The sequence below is a fragment of the Delphinus delphis genome, chromosome 2 (assembly GCF_949987515.2).
Source record: "Delphinus delphis chromosome 2, mDelDel1.2, whole genome shotgun sequence".
In the NCBI taxonomy this organism is placed as follows: Eukaryota; Metazoa; Chordata; class Mammalia; order Artiodactyla; family Delphinidae; genus Delphinus; species Delphinus delphis.
Window position 1 is genome coordinate 29,303,060 of NC_082684.1, and position 15,597 is coordinate 29,318,656.

Genomic DNA, 15,597 nt, shown 5'->3' on the forward strand with positions numbered 1-15,597 from the left:
CAAAGATTCAAGGTAGTGCTTCATAGAACATTTCAGAATGACAAAGTTCCTCTAAAGATTTTAAGGTGTACCTAACAGATCCTGTCTATTATATAACAGAATTTATGGGAATCTTAAGGATGTTTGCCTGCAGCATTCTCCCAAGGAGCCCCAGATAGAAAAGTTCCTATCTCAAACAGATTTGTAGTGGTGTGTTGTCTAAGGAATTGAACCCCACTGATATATATATATATATCTTTTTTTTTTTTTTTTTTTTTTTTGCGGTATGCGGGCCTCTCACTGTTGTGGCCTCTCCCGTTGTGGAGCACAGGCTCCGGACGCGCAGGCTCAGCGGCCATGGCTCACCAGCTCAGCCGCTCCGCGGCATGTGGGATCTTCCCGGACTGGGGCACGAACCCGTATCCCCTGCATTGGCAGGCAGACCCCCAACCACTGTGCCACCAGGGAAGCCCCCCCACTGATATTTTTTAGAAAACCTACATAATTCTTAAGAGAATGGTTCTGGTGGAAGCACAATGAGTTTGAACTAAAAGAGATAGAAACAGTGCAAAATAAAAAGAGATCTTTGGATGCCTCATCTTTTTCATCAGGAAGCAGATCCAGGAGGCTTTTTTTGCTAATTTAATTTTCTTATGGGAAATACAGGTTTCAACTCAGAGGGTGGAACCAAGAGCTACAGAGAACAACTCACAGAGAGTAAACTGAGCACCAATGGAAGAATTGGTAACATGTTCTCAGCTGGATTTCAGAATGGCTAGGGGCCAGTGAGTGTTGTGTGCCTCCCATATTCCCCATTATTGAACAGGAATATCTGTAAGAATTATCTTATACCTGCCTACCATCGTATTCTGGATGTCTGTGTATGTGGACAGCTAACTTGTCTCTTTAGTTCACAGATCTTCAGATTGAGAAGAAAGATACTCAAGGAGCTATACCCAAGGAATTATACCTGGGGAACTTCATCTGCACCTGGACCTGATATAAATGATACAATCTTAGACTTTGAGCCTGAGCATGATGCTATAATGGAATGAAACTTTGGGCGGGGGCGGGCTTTAAAGGAGGGATGACCATATTTTACAGGGGGGAGGAATGTGAGCCATTGTGGCTAGAAGGCAGATTTTCCAAACGGTGGTCACAATGTTTCCCATTCCACCTGCTCTTCTAGAATCTTTCCACTCTCCTTTTGAGAGGTGAACTCTATGTTCTCCTTGAACTTGGTGGGTCTTTGTGATTGCCTTGACCAGTAGTGTACAGCAAGAGTGATGCTATGTAGCTTCCAAGACTAGGTCAAAAACATGCCATACAATTCAGCTTTGCTACGTTGGGATGCTCACTCTTGGAACCCAGCCCAGTTAGCCATTGTAAAGGCCCACAAGGAGAGAACTGAGACCTCTGAACCATAGCCCTGCCTGAGATCTTAGCTGACAGCCAATACCAACTTGCCTGCCATGTGAGTGAGAAAAATTAATGGTTAATGTTTTTTTAAAAATAAATTTATTTTTGGCTGCATCTTTGCTGTGCGTGGGCTTTTCTCTAGTTGCAGACAGCGGGGGCTACTCTTTGTTGTGCTGCGCAGGCTTCTCATTGTGGTGGCTTCTCTTGTGGAGCACGGGCTCTAGGCGCAGGTTTCAGTAGTTGTGGTGTGCAGGCACAGTAGTTGTGGCGCACGGGCTTAGTTGCTCCGCAGCATGTGGGATCTTCCCGGACCAGGGCTTGAACCCGTGTCCCCTGCATTGGCAGGCGGATTCTTAACCACTGTGCCACCAGGGAAATCCGAGAATGGTTAATGTTTTAAGCCACTGTGTTTTGGGGTGGTTTGTTACAAAGCAATAGATAACTGAAACGCCCCCCAAAACACAGTCACATAAAACAATATTTTGTTCACAGATCCACAATTTGGACAGTGCTTGACTGGGACAACTCTTCTCTGCTTCAGGATATCTAAAGCCTTCACTGGGAAGATTCAAATGGCTGGGGGCTAGAATCATCTTGAGGTTTTTTCAGTCACATCCCTGTACTTGGGCTGAGATGCCTCAAAGGTTGAGCTCATTTGGGACTATTACAGGAAGAGCTTACAGTTGGCCTCTCCGTGTCTTTGGGGCTTCCTCACAGCATCACAGCCTCAAAGTTGTAAAACTTCTTAGGGTGGCTCAGGGCTCCAAGAGCAGTTGTTCCCAGCAAGCAAGGTGGGATCACCTTCATGGCCTTTACGACCTACCTTCTGAAATCATAAAGCATCAGTTCTGCTGTACTCTACTGAGGCAGTCAGAAACCCATCCAGATTTGAGGGGAGGGGACATAGATCTCCCACCTCTTGGTGGCAGAAATGTCAAAGAATTTATGTTATAAATTCTATGTTATAAAACTGCCACAAACAACTTTTCTGTGATGTGTTAAATATGGTTAACTTGCTTGAGGTTTATGGTTGTTATGAACTGAATGTGTCCCCTCAAAACTCATATGTTGAAATCCGAAACCCCAATGTGATGGTATTTGAAGGTAGAACCTTTGGGAGGTTGTTAGGTTTAAATGAGGTCATGAGAGTGAAGCCCCCATGATGGGATTAGTGTCCTTATGAAATGAGGAAGAGAAACTGGAGCTCCCTCTCCCTCCCTGCCAGGTAAGGACACAGGAAGAAGGCAGCCGTCTGTAAGCCAGGAAGAGGCGCCACCAGGAACTGAATCTGCCAGAACGTTGATCTTGGATTTCCCAGCCTCCAGAACTGTGAGAAATAAATGTCTGTTGTTTAAGCCACCCCATCTATGGTATTTTGTTACAGAAGCCTGAGCTGACTAAGACATAGTGCTGTTGGAATACGTGGCTGATGTCTTTGTCAGCTTTAGAAAATTCTCAGCCATTATCTCTTCAAATACACTTACACAATACTTTGTAGCCTTGATGTCAGAGAAAGTGATGATGATGCCTCTAAGAATGTCACAGTATGATTTACCAAAGTCTGTTCTTAGAGCCAGGAAGCAAAAAGGAAAATAGCTCATAGTCAATCACCTTTGGAACAGAGTTTTGACTTGACCATCCAGAGCCAGATGATCCCCTTCTTACCGTAACTCCTCTCAGAGGATTCTTCTCTAATCTCCGTGAGAAAAAGGTCAGTCTGGCTTTCCCTCTATCAACACCTCTCTGTATATTTTAGCCAATAAAAATTCTACCCTGCTACCAGTAGTGGAACCGGTAGCAAACACTGAATGGCCATTCTCTCCCAGTGATGGAAAAAGTAGCCCAGTATTTGTTCAGCTTTAAATTTCATCTGTGCCTCAAAGTGTTAAGTAAAAAAATCTAGATGAAAACACAAATTTTAATAGCGTTGATACTTTTTACTATTTAGTATTGTATACTTCTAATTGGATCTTCTACAATAGGCATTTGTTACATTAGAAAAATTAATGACAAAATTAATCTCAAAAAAGTAACCTAAAATATAGCATTAATACCAATGACATGAATTTAATGTTATCCAGGGGACAAGTGATTCACATAAGATTATTAAACACTAAAATCTGACCTTGAATCTCTCCTATCAATAACGGACCAATTACAATTTGGGGCATTACAATTTGGGGCAAGCTCCAAGGTGTTTGGTGAAGAAGGTTAGAATTTGCTTCCAAGCATCTACCTGGGCCTTAGAATGAGCCCTGGGCTCCCCACCCCAGATCACAGGTTTGTCCAGTAATTTGTGTAGGGAAGCTGGGCACATGGGAAAGTAAGGAGGCTCAATGTAATGCCCAGTCCCAGGGTAAGAGATGATCTGGGGTTTTTCCTTTCCATGGGCCTGTAACCGTTCAGAGGCTATCTGGGCGTATAACTCACTCCTCCAGTTATGGTCATCCTGACCAACAATGAAGAGGATGGGCCCCTGGGCCTTCTCTATTGGAATCATGCAGGGGTTCTCACATCCCCCTACAATATCATTCCTTATATCCACAATGTCCAGGAGGCCTGAAAAAGCTACCTTCATTCTCCTTAGGTCATGGCCCAGTGGTGGAATGCTATTCTCCTTGTAGTATATGGCTTTGTTTCCATTGAAGCCAGATCCATTGATGGAAACTGTAGCTGAGATGTTCTTCAAAAATGAGGCCATGGAGAGACAAATATCAGCCCCTAAAGAAATGCCCAGAAGTCCAATGCCAGGGCCCTTTACCTGTAAGAAAAGAAGGGACAAGAGTCAAAAGTCAAGAACCTACCCAACAGAAAAATGTTTTTCTAAATGTGACTAGAGATGCTGCTAGCTTTAATTTGTGAATTGGCCACAAGAGACTCAACCTCAGCTGACAGAGTTTCTTCCCATGTAGAGACTATCGTGCTGGACACACGGCAAACAAATCTTAAACTCACTGGCAAATTTGGGAATTGGTTGCAAACTTCCAGAGAGTCATCCACTAGAGAATGCTGAGTCATTGGAGCCTGTCAATTTCAGAGCTTCATTCAGGTTGAATTAAAGCATCAATGTTCCTGGGCATCTGTGTGGAACCAAATTCTGTTCCAAGAAGTGAGTCTTTCATCAGACCCCATCTAAATATATATTGACAAATGATTAACTTTATAGAAACAAAGTACAACTTCAGAGTCCAACTGAGTGGTTCTAAGCTTATGAAATGGGTGGACAAGTTTTGATTAAAATCTGAGAACATACTCTGCTATCAGAATAAAGATTAAAAAGCATGCAAAGCTAAAAATTTAGAAACTCCACTTGCAAAAGAAATTTTAATATTACTACATAATTCCCTAAAATAAAATATCACATGAATTTTACAGTGAATTCTGCAATATTAATCCATCTGACAAAGAAAGTGGAGTAGAAGAAATCTCTGTGAAAGAAGAATAGAGCAGCATCAATGCACCTGGCACAGGTGAGTGCAAAGTGACACCCTCTCTGGAGGTAGTTCTAGAGACAATGATAAAGGACATTAGGAGAACCTGGGTGTGTTGAAGCATGTAGCACAGGGCTTCTTCAAAGTAGTCCAGGTGTATGGTGTCGAATTTCTTGGGAAGATCTTCAAAGTCACAATAAGCTAGAGCCAATGTGGCAAAGCCATGGCCAGCCAGAAGGCTGGCCCGATATTCCAACAGGGCTCCTCCAACACCAAAGATGTCAATGATCCCTGGGAAAGGTCCTGGTCCTAGAGAAGGTAATATTATAGAGAGAAGGTATTATATAATTTAAAGAAATTGCTTTCCTTTTAGAGAGCTTTCTAAAGTATTTAGTGGGTTCCCGTGAATCAAAGAAAACGGCTTCCTGAGTCATTATTGACAAGGGATACAAGTTCCAAGTTATCTCCAAGGTTCTAAGAATCTTTAGTTGTAAGGGAGGGTAACAAAGTCTAATGACTGCATCATTGAAGGAGGAATTTCACCTTTTAGACAGTGTTGAATTGCAGTGTTCTGTTACAGGATTGGACACAGAGTTAAGAATCAAAACAAAGCTTTACACTGTGTTGCACCAACCCTTGGCGTTATTTTTGGTTCAGATGTCAACTTAGAGGAAAGAAAAAGAAATACCAGGCGAGGCTTCAGGTGAGGAAGGCAGTGAAGTCTCAAAAGTGCTCTGTGGTAGAGAGGAACATGAAAAAGTGGGTAAGGGGCCCAGTGTACCCAGGACACTACAGAAAGGAGACATGGCAATAGATTCCTTGACCATCATCATTTAGTTAAAAGCGATCAGCTGATGCCTGTAGAGATCTGTAGCGTAGTTATTAATAGCAAAGTGAACCTACCGATCCCATCCAGTCTTTTTTTTTTTATCTGCATAATAACAGTATCCACCTCATTGGGACAATATAGAGATTAAATGAGATAATGCAAGCAAAACTCGTAGCATAGTGTGGAACATATCAAAAGCCTCCAATGTGGCCGTCAGGTCTCTGATTTAGTCAACATCCGCTTCTTCTGACCGTGCTCCCAAGCCAAACTCCCTGGGAGGCGGTATCAGAAACCAAGGCAGCCCAGGGAACATGCTGTCGAAGTCCCAGCACCCCAGCCTTACCCGGCGGCAGGAAGAGCGTGGCGCGCACCCGGCCCGCGCGCACTGGCTCACGCCGCACCCCGGGCGCCAGGAAGTCGCGCTCGTGCACCGCGCGGCCCAGGAGCCGCTGGGCGTCAGGTTCGTGGCCATCGAGCACCTCCAGCTCCACGGCGAAGGGCGTCTGCACGTCCCGCTTCAGAAACCGCCAAAAAGGCTTCTCGGGCTCCAGAGCCCAGAGGAGCCCCATGGGCTCGAGCCCCGCGAAGCTGCCGCCCAGCGCGGGCGCGCGCTCGAGGTCCAGCTGGCCGTGGGCGTCGGCGCAGTAGCGCGCGTGGGCTCGGAAGAGCGCGTCCTTCTCGTCGCGCAGGGACGCGCGCAGCGTGACCGGCTGTCCCGGGGCCAGGCCGCACACGGCGATGCGCACCGGCTCGTCCCAGCGGCAGCGGCCCGCGGGCTCCAGCGTCACTGTCACCGCCATCCCCGGCGCAATGCCGCGGTCCCGACTCGTCTGAGGTAAAAGCGCTAGGTTGTGCTCTAGGCCCGGGGCGGGGCGTACCGGGATGTCCTGTTGTCTGGCTGTGGCACCCAACCCGCCCGCGTATACGCCTCTTCTCAAACCTCTCCCTCGTGGGAGTGAAACTTGTTGGGTATGGATTCGTGGTGAAACCAGAGCTGAATGACTTTAGGTAGAATACCAAGAATTCCAGCCTCTCCATGGAAAAGGACAACGTTTTCTTTTTCTAACTTTTAATGAGTTATACACACACACAAAAAGTGCATAAATTCTAAGTGTGTATTTTAGTGAATTTCACAACCCAAACATACTTGGGGTAACCAAGCACAAGGATCCAGAAACATCATTACTTCTCCAGAAGCCACCCTCATTTCTGCTCCAGTCACTTTCCCTTCCCCAAGGTGCTCTATCCGAGTCCAACAAAACGGGCTAGTTTTTCCCAACTTTGCATTTTATGGTGATGAATCCTTCAGTGTGCCTTTTTAGTGTCTGCTTTCGCTCAACATTCATTACGTTTGTGAGATTCGTCGTTTTGTTGGGCGTAGTTGTAGATTGTTCATTATCACTGCCAAATACTATTTCATTTTGTGATCATAAATGTATTTGACGATTTTATTGCCTATGGACATTTGGTAGTTCTCAGTTTAGGACTCTTAGGAATAGTGCTCTGAGCATTCAGTGAACATGTGTCCATTTTGATGGACATGTATGTGCGTTTCAGTGGAGTGAATACCTAGGAGTGGAATTGCTGTATTATAGAGAATAATAATGTTCGGCCTTAGTAGATACTAAATGTCAAGCTTTTGAATGTCACGTTAGAAGCAATATCGGTATAATGTTCAGGGATGCCCAGCATTTTATATGTAGTATAGTAATGGCTACTCTTTAGCAATGTCCCACCTGTTATACATACAAAATTTAACAAGTTTATAAAACACTGGGAATATTTTTCAAATATTGGAACGGAGGAAACTGAGGCTTGGAAAATGTTAAGATGCTGAGGATTAGCCTCTAATAACTGTCAGAACCATGACTTAACTCCAAACGTGGAACTCAACAGTGAGCGGCAGCATTGCAGTGAAATATATTAGAATTCTACCTCTGAGTTCAGCACTGACTAGTTCTGAAGTCTTAAGTAAGTTTATATCTTTTGGGGTTTAAGAGTTCTTGTGTGTAATGTGATGAAAGTCTCCTATATGGAGATAAAAGGTGATAGTGTATGTGAAAGTCTTAGAAGAATATTGGGAAGCAAAATGTCATGTTTGATTTCGTAGAGGCAGAGATTGAGCCTATGCAGTGTTTTGTTTCTCATGAGATATTTGCCATAGGTTTGCATCCTGCTTTTTAAATTCTTTTTAAAGGAAAAGACATATTTTCCAAAGCAGATGTAAGCAATACTGAAACGTTTACGGTGTGAATGATAGAGTCTTCTCTGTTCATTTGCTGCTTTCCCCCAAAGATGAGTGCATCCAACTAGATTTTGATTCTGAATGTTTAAAGTACGTACATATATGGGAGTGTGAACACGCTACGGTACTGTTCTTTTTGTTGTTGTTTGTTTGCTTTTTTAAATAAAAAAGTTATACACTTTGTACTATTTTCCCACTTCAACCACTTGTTTAAGATAAGTTTTGATTTTTAAAATACTAATAGGCATTATTTTTGAAAAAGTTTTAACTTTACAGTAAAATTCAACAGAAAGTGTAGAAAATTCCCATATCCCCAGTTTCCCTTCCCACACAATTTTCCCTATTATTAATATTTTGTGTTAGTGTGGCATATTTGTTACAGTGGATGGAGCAATATTGATACATTATTATTAACCGAAGTCTGAGTTAGGTTATATAGGCATACCTCCTTTTATTGCTCTTTGCAGATATTGAGTATTTTACAAATTGAAGGATTGTGGCAACCCTGCATCCAGCAAGTCTATCAATGTTATTTTCTCAACAGCGTTATTATATTTTTTTAACATCTTTATTGGAGTATAATTGCTTTACAATGGTGTGTTAGTTTCTGCTTCATAACAAAGTGAATCAGTTATACATATACATATGTTCCCATATCTCTTCCCTCTTGCATCTCCCTCCCTCCCACCCTCCCTATCCCACCCCTCTAGGTGGTCACAAAGCACGGAGCTGATCTCCCTGTGCTATGTGGCTGCTTCCCACTAGCTATCTATTTTACATTTGGTGTAGTGTATATATGTCCATGCCACTCTCTCACTTTGTCCCAGCTTACCCTTCCGCCTCGCCATATCCTCAAGTCCACGCTCTAGTAGGTCTGTGTCTTTACTCCCGTCTTACTCCTAAGCATTATTTTTTAATTAAGGTGTATACATTGTTTTTTTAAGACATAATGCTATTGCACATTTAATAGACTACAGTACAGTGTAGACATAGCTTTTATATGCACTGGGAAGCCTAAAAATTTGTGTGATTTGCTTTATTGTAGTGGTCTGAAACCAAACCTGCAATATCTCGGAGGTATGCCTGTAAAAATTGACAAATGCATAATGTCATGTATCCATCACTACAGTATCATACAGAATAATTTCATTGACCTAAAAATTCTGTGTGTTTCACCTGTTCGTCCCCTCCTCCCATCCCCAGGCGACCACTGATATTTTTAGATATTTATTTTGCCAGAACATCATATAGTTGGAGTTATACAGTATGTAGCATTTTCATATTAGCTTCTTTCACTTAGCAATATGCACCTAAGCCTCTTCCATGTTTTTCTGAAGCCTGATATGTCATTTCTGTTTATTGCTGAGTAACATTCTATTGTATGGATGTATTATACAATAGAGTGATTGTTGGATCATATGCTGAGGCTATGTTTAGCTTTGTTAGAAATAGGTAACTGTCTTCCAAAGTGGCTGTACCATTTTGCATTTTCACCAGCAACAAATGAGAGTTCCTCTTGCTCCATATTCTCTCCAGCATTTAATTTTGTCAGTATTTTAGAGTTCAGTCATTTTAATAGGTATGTAGTCGTATCTCATTGTTAATTTTACTTTGCAGTTCTGTAATGACATATGATGTTGAGCGTCTTTTCATATGCTTGTCATCCGTATATCTTCTTTGGTGAGGTATCCATGTCTTTTCCCTATTTTTTAAACATTGAAGAATAATTGACTGCAACATTATGTTAGTGCCAGGTGCACAACGTAGGCACTCAGTATTTCTGTACGTTACAAAATGTACATAGGTCTAGTTATCATCTCTCACCATACAGAGTTATTACAATATTATTGACTATATTCCCCATGCTGTACATTTCATCCCTGTGACTCAAGTATTTTGTAATGGAAGTGTGTACCTTAATGTCCCTCGCCTCTTTCACTGAACCACCTACCCCCTCCCCCTTGGCAACCACCTGTTTCTTCTCTGTGTCTGTGAGTCTGTTTCTGTCTTGTTTTGTTTTTTAGATTCCACATATAAGTGAAATCATATGGTATTTGTCTTTGTCTGATATATTTCACTTAGTAAAATACCCTCTAGGTCCATCCATGTGTTGTTAGTAGCAAGATTTCAGTTTTTTTTATGGCTCAGTAATATGTGTGTGTGTGTGTGTGTGCGTGTGTGTGTGTGTGTGTATATATATATATACATATATATATACACATATACATATATACATGCATATATCACATCTTCTTTATCCATTCATCTATTCATGGGCACTTAGGATGCTTCCATATCTTGTTTATTATAAATCCTGCTACAATGAATATCAGGGTGCATATATCTTTTTGAATTAGTGTTTTTGTTTTCTTTGGAAAAAACACCCAGAAGTGGAATTGCTGGATCATATCGGTGTTCTGTTTTTATTTTTGAGGAACCTTCATACTGTTTTCCAGAGCAGCTGCACTAACTTATATTCCCACCAATGGTACATGAGGATTCACTTTCTCTACATTCAAGCCAGCACTTGTTATTTGTTGTCTTTTTGATAATAGCCATTCTGCAAGTGTGAGGTGATATCTCATTGTGGGTTTGATTTTCATTTCCCTGATGGCTAGTGATGTTGAGCATCTTTTTTATGTGCCTGGTGGTATCTGTCTTCTTTGGAAAAATGTCTATGCAAGTCCTCTGCCCATATTTTTTTTAATCAGGCTGTTTGTTTTTGTCATGTTGCATTGTATGAGTTCTTTGTCTATTTTGGCTGTTAACCCCTTATGAGATATATTGTGTGCAAACATCTTCTCCCATTCAATAGGGTGCCTTTTCATTTTGTTGATGACAAAGGCAATGACAAAGAGCATACTGTCTATGTTTTCTTCCAGGAGTATTATGGTTTCAGGTCTTATGTTTTAAGTCTTTAATCCATTTTGAGTTTATTATTGTATATGGTGTGAGAAAGTAGTCCAGTTTGATTCTTCTGCAGGTAGCTGACCAGTTTTTCCAATACCATTTATTGAATAGATTGTCTTTTCCCACTGTATATTCTTGCATCCTCTGTCATAGGTAAATTGACCACATAAGCATGAGTTTATGCCTGGGCTTTCTCTTCTGTTTCATTGATCTATGTGTGTATTTTTATGCCAGTACCATGCTGTTTTGATGACGGTAGCTTTGTAGTTTAGTTTAAAATCAGGGAGCATGATACCTCCACCTTTGTTCTACTTGTTCAACATTGCTTTGGCTATTTAGGGTCTTTTGTATTTCCATAAAAAGTTTAGGATTATTTGTTCTAGTTTTGTGAAAAATGCCATTGATATTTTGATAGATTGCAGTGAATCTGTAGATTGTTTTGGGTAGTATGGACATTTTAAGGATATTAATTATTTTAAAAAAGTACCTGAAACTAACACAACATTGTAAATCAACTGTACTCCAATAAAAATTTTTAAAAATAAAGATATTAATTCTTCCAATCCATGAGCACTGTATGTATTTGTATTTATTTTTATCATTTTTAGTTTATTTCGTCAATGTCCTATGGTTTTCAGAGTATAGGTCTTTCATGTCTTTGATTAAATTTATTACCATGTATTTTATTCTTTTTGATGCAGTTGTAACTGGGATTGTTTTTACATTTCTCTTTCTGATAGTTTGTTGTTAGTGTATAGAAAAACAACAGATTTCTTTTTTTTTTTAAATTTATTTATTTCTGGCTGTGTTGGGTCTTCATTGCTGCACACGGGCTTTCTCTAGTTGCGGCGAGCGGGAGCTACTCTTTGTTGCAGCGTGTGGCACGCGGGCTCAGTAGTTGTGGCTCACAGGCTCAGTAGTTGTGGTGCACGGGCTTAGTTGCTCCGTGGCATGTGGGGTCTTCCCAGACCAGGGATCGAACGCGTGTCCCCTGCATTGGCAGGCGGATTCTCAACCACTGCGCCACCAGGGAAGCCCAGCAACAGATTTCTGTATATTAATTTTTTAATTTTTATTTTATATTGGAGTATAGTTGATCAACAATGTTGTGTTACTTTCAGGTGTACAGCAAAGTGATTCAGTTATATGTATACATATATCTATTCTTTTTCAAATTGTTTTCCCATTTAGGTTGTTAAAGAATATTGAGCAGAGTTCCCTGTGCTATACAGTAGGTCCTTGTTGGTTATCTATCTATCTATCTATCTATCTATCTATCTATTTATTTATTTCTAGCTGCATTGGGTCTTCGTTGCTGCACGTGGGCTTTCTCTAGTTGCGGTGAGCAGGGGCTGCTCTTTGTTGCGGTGCACGGGCTTCTCCTTGCGGTGGCTTCTCTTGTTTCAGAGCACAGACACTAGCCACGGGCTTCAGTAGTTGTGGCACGTGGGCTCAGTAGTTGTGGCTCATGGGCTGTAGAGCACAGGCTCAGTAATTGTGGAGCAAGGGCTTAGTTGCTCCGTGGCATGTGGGATCTTCCTTGACCAGGGCTTAAACCCGTGTCCCCTGCATTGGCAGGTGGATTCTTAACCACTGTGCCACCACGGAAGTCCTGGTTATCTGTTTTAAATACAGCAGTGTGTACATGTCAATCCCCAAATTATTTCGTATCCTGAAACTTTTTTTTACTGAATTTAATTATAAGTTCTAATAGTTTTTTTGGTGGTGTCTTTACAGTTTTCTGTATATAGTATCATGTCATCTGCAAACAGTGAGTTTTACTTCTTTCTTTCTGGTTTGGATGCCTTTTATTTCTTTTTCATGTCTGATTGCTTTAACTAGGAATTCCAATACTGTGTTGAATAAAGGTGGAAAGAGTGGGCATCCTTGTTTTGTTTCCTGATCTTAGAAGAAAAGCTTTCAGCTTTTGAACATTGAGTATGATATTACATTATACATGAGTATGATGTTACATTATACATGAGTATGATGTTGCATCATACATGAGTATGATGCAGCATTAGCTGCAGCTTGTCATATATGGTGTTTGTTATGCTGAGGTATGTTCCCTCTATACCTACATTGTTGAGAGTTTTTATCATAAATGGATGTTGAGAGAAAAGGTTTTCCTGCATATATTGAGATGATCATGTCATTTTTATTTCAATTTATTAATGTGGGATATCACATTGATTGATTTGTTGATACCGACCTGTCCTTGCATCCCTAGGATAAATCCCACTTGATTGTGGTGTATGATCTTTTTCATGTGTCATTGACTTCAGCCTGCTAATATTTTGTTTGGGATATTTACATCTATGTTCATCAGCCATAGTGGCTTGTCATTTTCTTTTTTTGGTCGTGTCTTTGTCTGGTTTTAACAGGGTGATACTGGCCTGTAGACTGTGTTTGGAAACCTTTACTTTGAATTTTTCAATTTTTTGGAATAGTTTGAGAATGATAGGTATTAACTTTTGTTTACTATTTGGTAAAATTTTTATTACTGACTCTATTTCATTATTGGTAATCAGTCTGTTTATATATTCTATTTCTTCCTGATTCAGCCTTGGGAGATTGTATTTCCTAGGAATATATCCAGTTCTTATAGGTTGCCCATTTTATTGGCATATAATTATAGTTATCTTGTATGATCCTTTGTATCCTTGTTTTTTACCCATTCAGCCACTCTGTGTATTCTGATTGGAGCATTTAGTCCATTTACCTTTAAAGTAATTATTGATAGGTGTGTACTTAACTGCCATTTTGTTAATTGTATTCTGGTTGTTTTTGTAGTTGTTTTTTGTTTCTTCTTTCTCTCTTCCCTTGTGATTTGATGACTATACTTAGTGTTATGTTTAGATTCCTTTCTTTTGTGTGTGTGTGTATCTCTTATAGAATTTTGTTTGTGTGGGCCAGGAGGTTTATTTATAGAAATCTACATATATATGTGATTATTTTAAGTTTCTGATCTCTTAATTTCAGACTCATTTTAACCACTCTGCATTTTTACTCTCCCCACCTCACCCCACTGTTCACAGTTTGTGACGTCATATTTTATATCCTTTTGTTTTGTGTGTATCTTAACTACTTATTGTGGCTATATTAGGTGATTTGACTACTTTGTCTTTTAACCTTGCTTTATTAGTGGTTGAACTTGTATCTTTACTGTGCCTTTACAAATGACATTTTTTCTTTAATACTTTTAACATTTCTAGTTGTGGCCTATTCTTTTCTACTTAGAGAAGTTTATTTTAACATTATTTTCTAAAGTAGTTTAGTGGTCCTGAACTTTTATAGTTTTTTCTTGTCTTTAAAACTCTTTATCTCTCCTTCAAATCTGAGTGATGGCCTTGCTGGTTGTTCTTGATTGTAGTTTTTTTCCTTTCATCATTTTAAATATATCATGCTGCTCCCTTCTGGTCTGCATATTTCTGCTGAAAAGTCAGCTGACATTTTTATGAGAGTTCTCTTGTATGTTACTAGTTGCTTTTCCCTTGCTGCTTTTTAGTACTGAATTTTAAAAGTTCTTTATATATTCTAGATACAAGTCACTAACATATATGTGATTTGGAAATATTTCTTACCATTCTGTGAGCTGTCTTTTCAATTTTTAATGGTATCCTTTGATGCATAAAGGTTTTCAATTTTGATGTCCACTTCATTTATTTTTTCTTTTGTTGCTTATACTTTGATGTCAAACCATTATCTAATCCAAGGTTACAGAGATTTACTTCTATATTTTCTTCTAAGAATTCTGTAGTTTTAGCTCTTAAATTTATGTCTTTGATCCATTTTGAGTTAATTTTTGTGTTTGCTGTGAGGTAGGATTGAAATTCATTCTTTACATATGGATATCCTGTTGTGTCAACACAATTTGTTGAAAAGACCATTCTTTCTCCCTTGAATTTTCTTGTCAAAAATCAACTGACTGGGGCTTCCCTGGTGGCGTGGTGGTTGAGAGTCCGCCTGCCAATGCAGGGGGCGTGGGTTCGTGCCCCGGTCCAGGAGGATCCCACGTGCTGCGGAGCAGCTGGGCCCTTGGGCCATGGCCGCTGGGCCTGCGTATCTGGAGCCTGTGCTCCGCAGCGGGAGGGGCCACAGCAGTGAGAGGCCCGCGTACCGCAGAAAAAAAAAAAATCAACTGACTGTAAATGTAAGGATTTATTTTTGGAATCTCATTTCTATTCCATTGATCTTTTTGTCTGTCCTTATGTATGTATCACATTGTTTTAATCACTGTTGCTTTCTAGTAAGTTTTAAAATTGGGAATTGTGAGTCTTCCAGTTTTATTCTTTTTTGTCAAGATTATGGGTTTCTTGAGTTTCCATAGGAATTTTAAGATCAACTTATCAGTTTATGCAAAGAAGCCACCTGGAATTTTGATGGAGATTGCATTGAATCTGTAGATCAATTTGCAGAGCGTGTTAGTTTGCCAGGTCTGCCAGCCACAGATAGGGTGGCTGTAACAACAGAAATTTATTTTCTCACAATTTTGGAGGCTAGAAATCAAGGTGGAGGTGTCAGCAGTTTCTTTTTTCCTGGGGGCCATGAGGGAAGAGTCCGTTGCAGGACTCTCCTTGGCTTGTGGATGGCCATCTTCTCCTTGTATCTGCACATGGTGTTTTCTCATACATATTTGTATCCTCATCTCCTCTTATTATAAGGACACCAGTCATATTGGACTATGGCCCACACATATGACCTCATTTACCTTAATTACCTCTTTAAAGGCCTTATTTTCAAATACAGTCACATTCTGTGGTACTAGGGATTTGAACTTCAAC

At 40.4% G+C, this 15,597-nt stretch overlaps 1 protein-coding gene across 1 annotated transcript; it reads right to left on the reverse strand.

Moving 5' to 3' along the window:
- Positions 1-350: 350 nt before the first annotated feature.
- ACOT4 (acyl-CoA thioesterase 4) lies at positions 351-6,488 on the reverse strand. The gene is made up of 3 exons (XM_060004269.1): positions 6,002-6,488; positions 4,936-5,138; positions 351-4,159 (listed from the first exon to the last, which is right to left on the reverse strand). Exons 1-3 carry the CDS (start codon positions 6,456-6,458, stop codon positions 3,569-3,571), a joined length of 1,251 nt encoding a protein of 416 aa, XP_059860252.1. The 5' UTR covers positions 6,459-6,488; the 3' UTR covers positions 351-3,568.
- Positions 6,489-15,597: the final 9,109 nt, after the last annotated feature.

Coding starts and splice junctions, on each gene's coding strand:
- ACOT4 (XM_060004269.1), bottom strand. CDS start 6,458: ATGGCGGTGACAGTGACGCTGGAGCCCGCGGGCCGCTGCCGCTGGGAC. Junction 5,139..6,001: donor CACGCTCTTCCTGCCGCCGG/GTAAGGCTGGGG, acceptor TACCTTCTCTAG/GACCAGGACCTTTCCCAGGG. Junction 4,160..4,935: donor ACATGCTTCAACACACCCAG/GTTCTCCTAATG, acceptor CTTTTCTTACAG/GTAAAGGGCCCTGGCATTGG.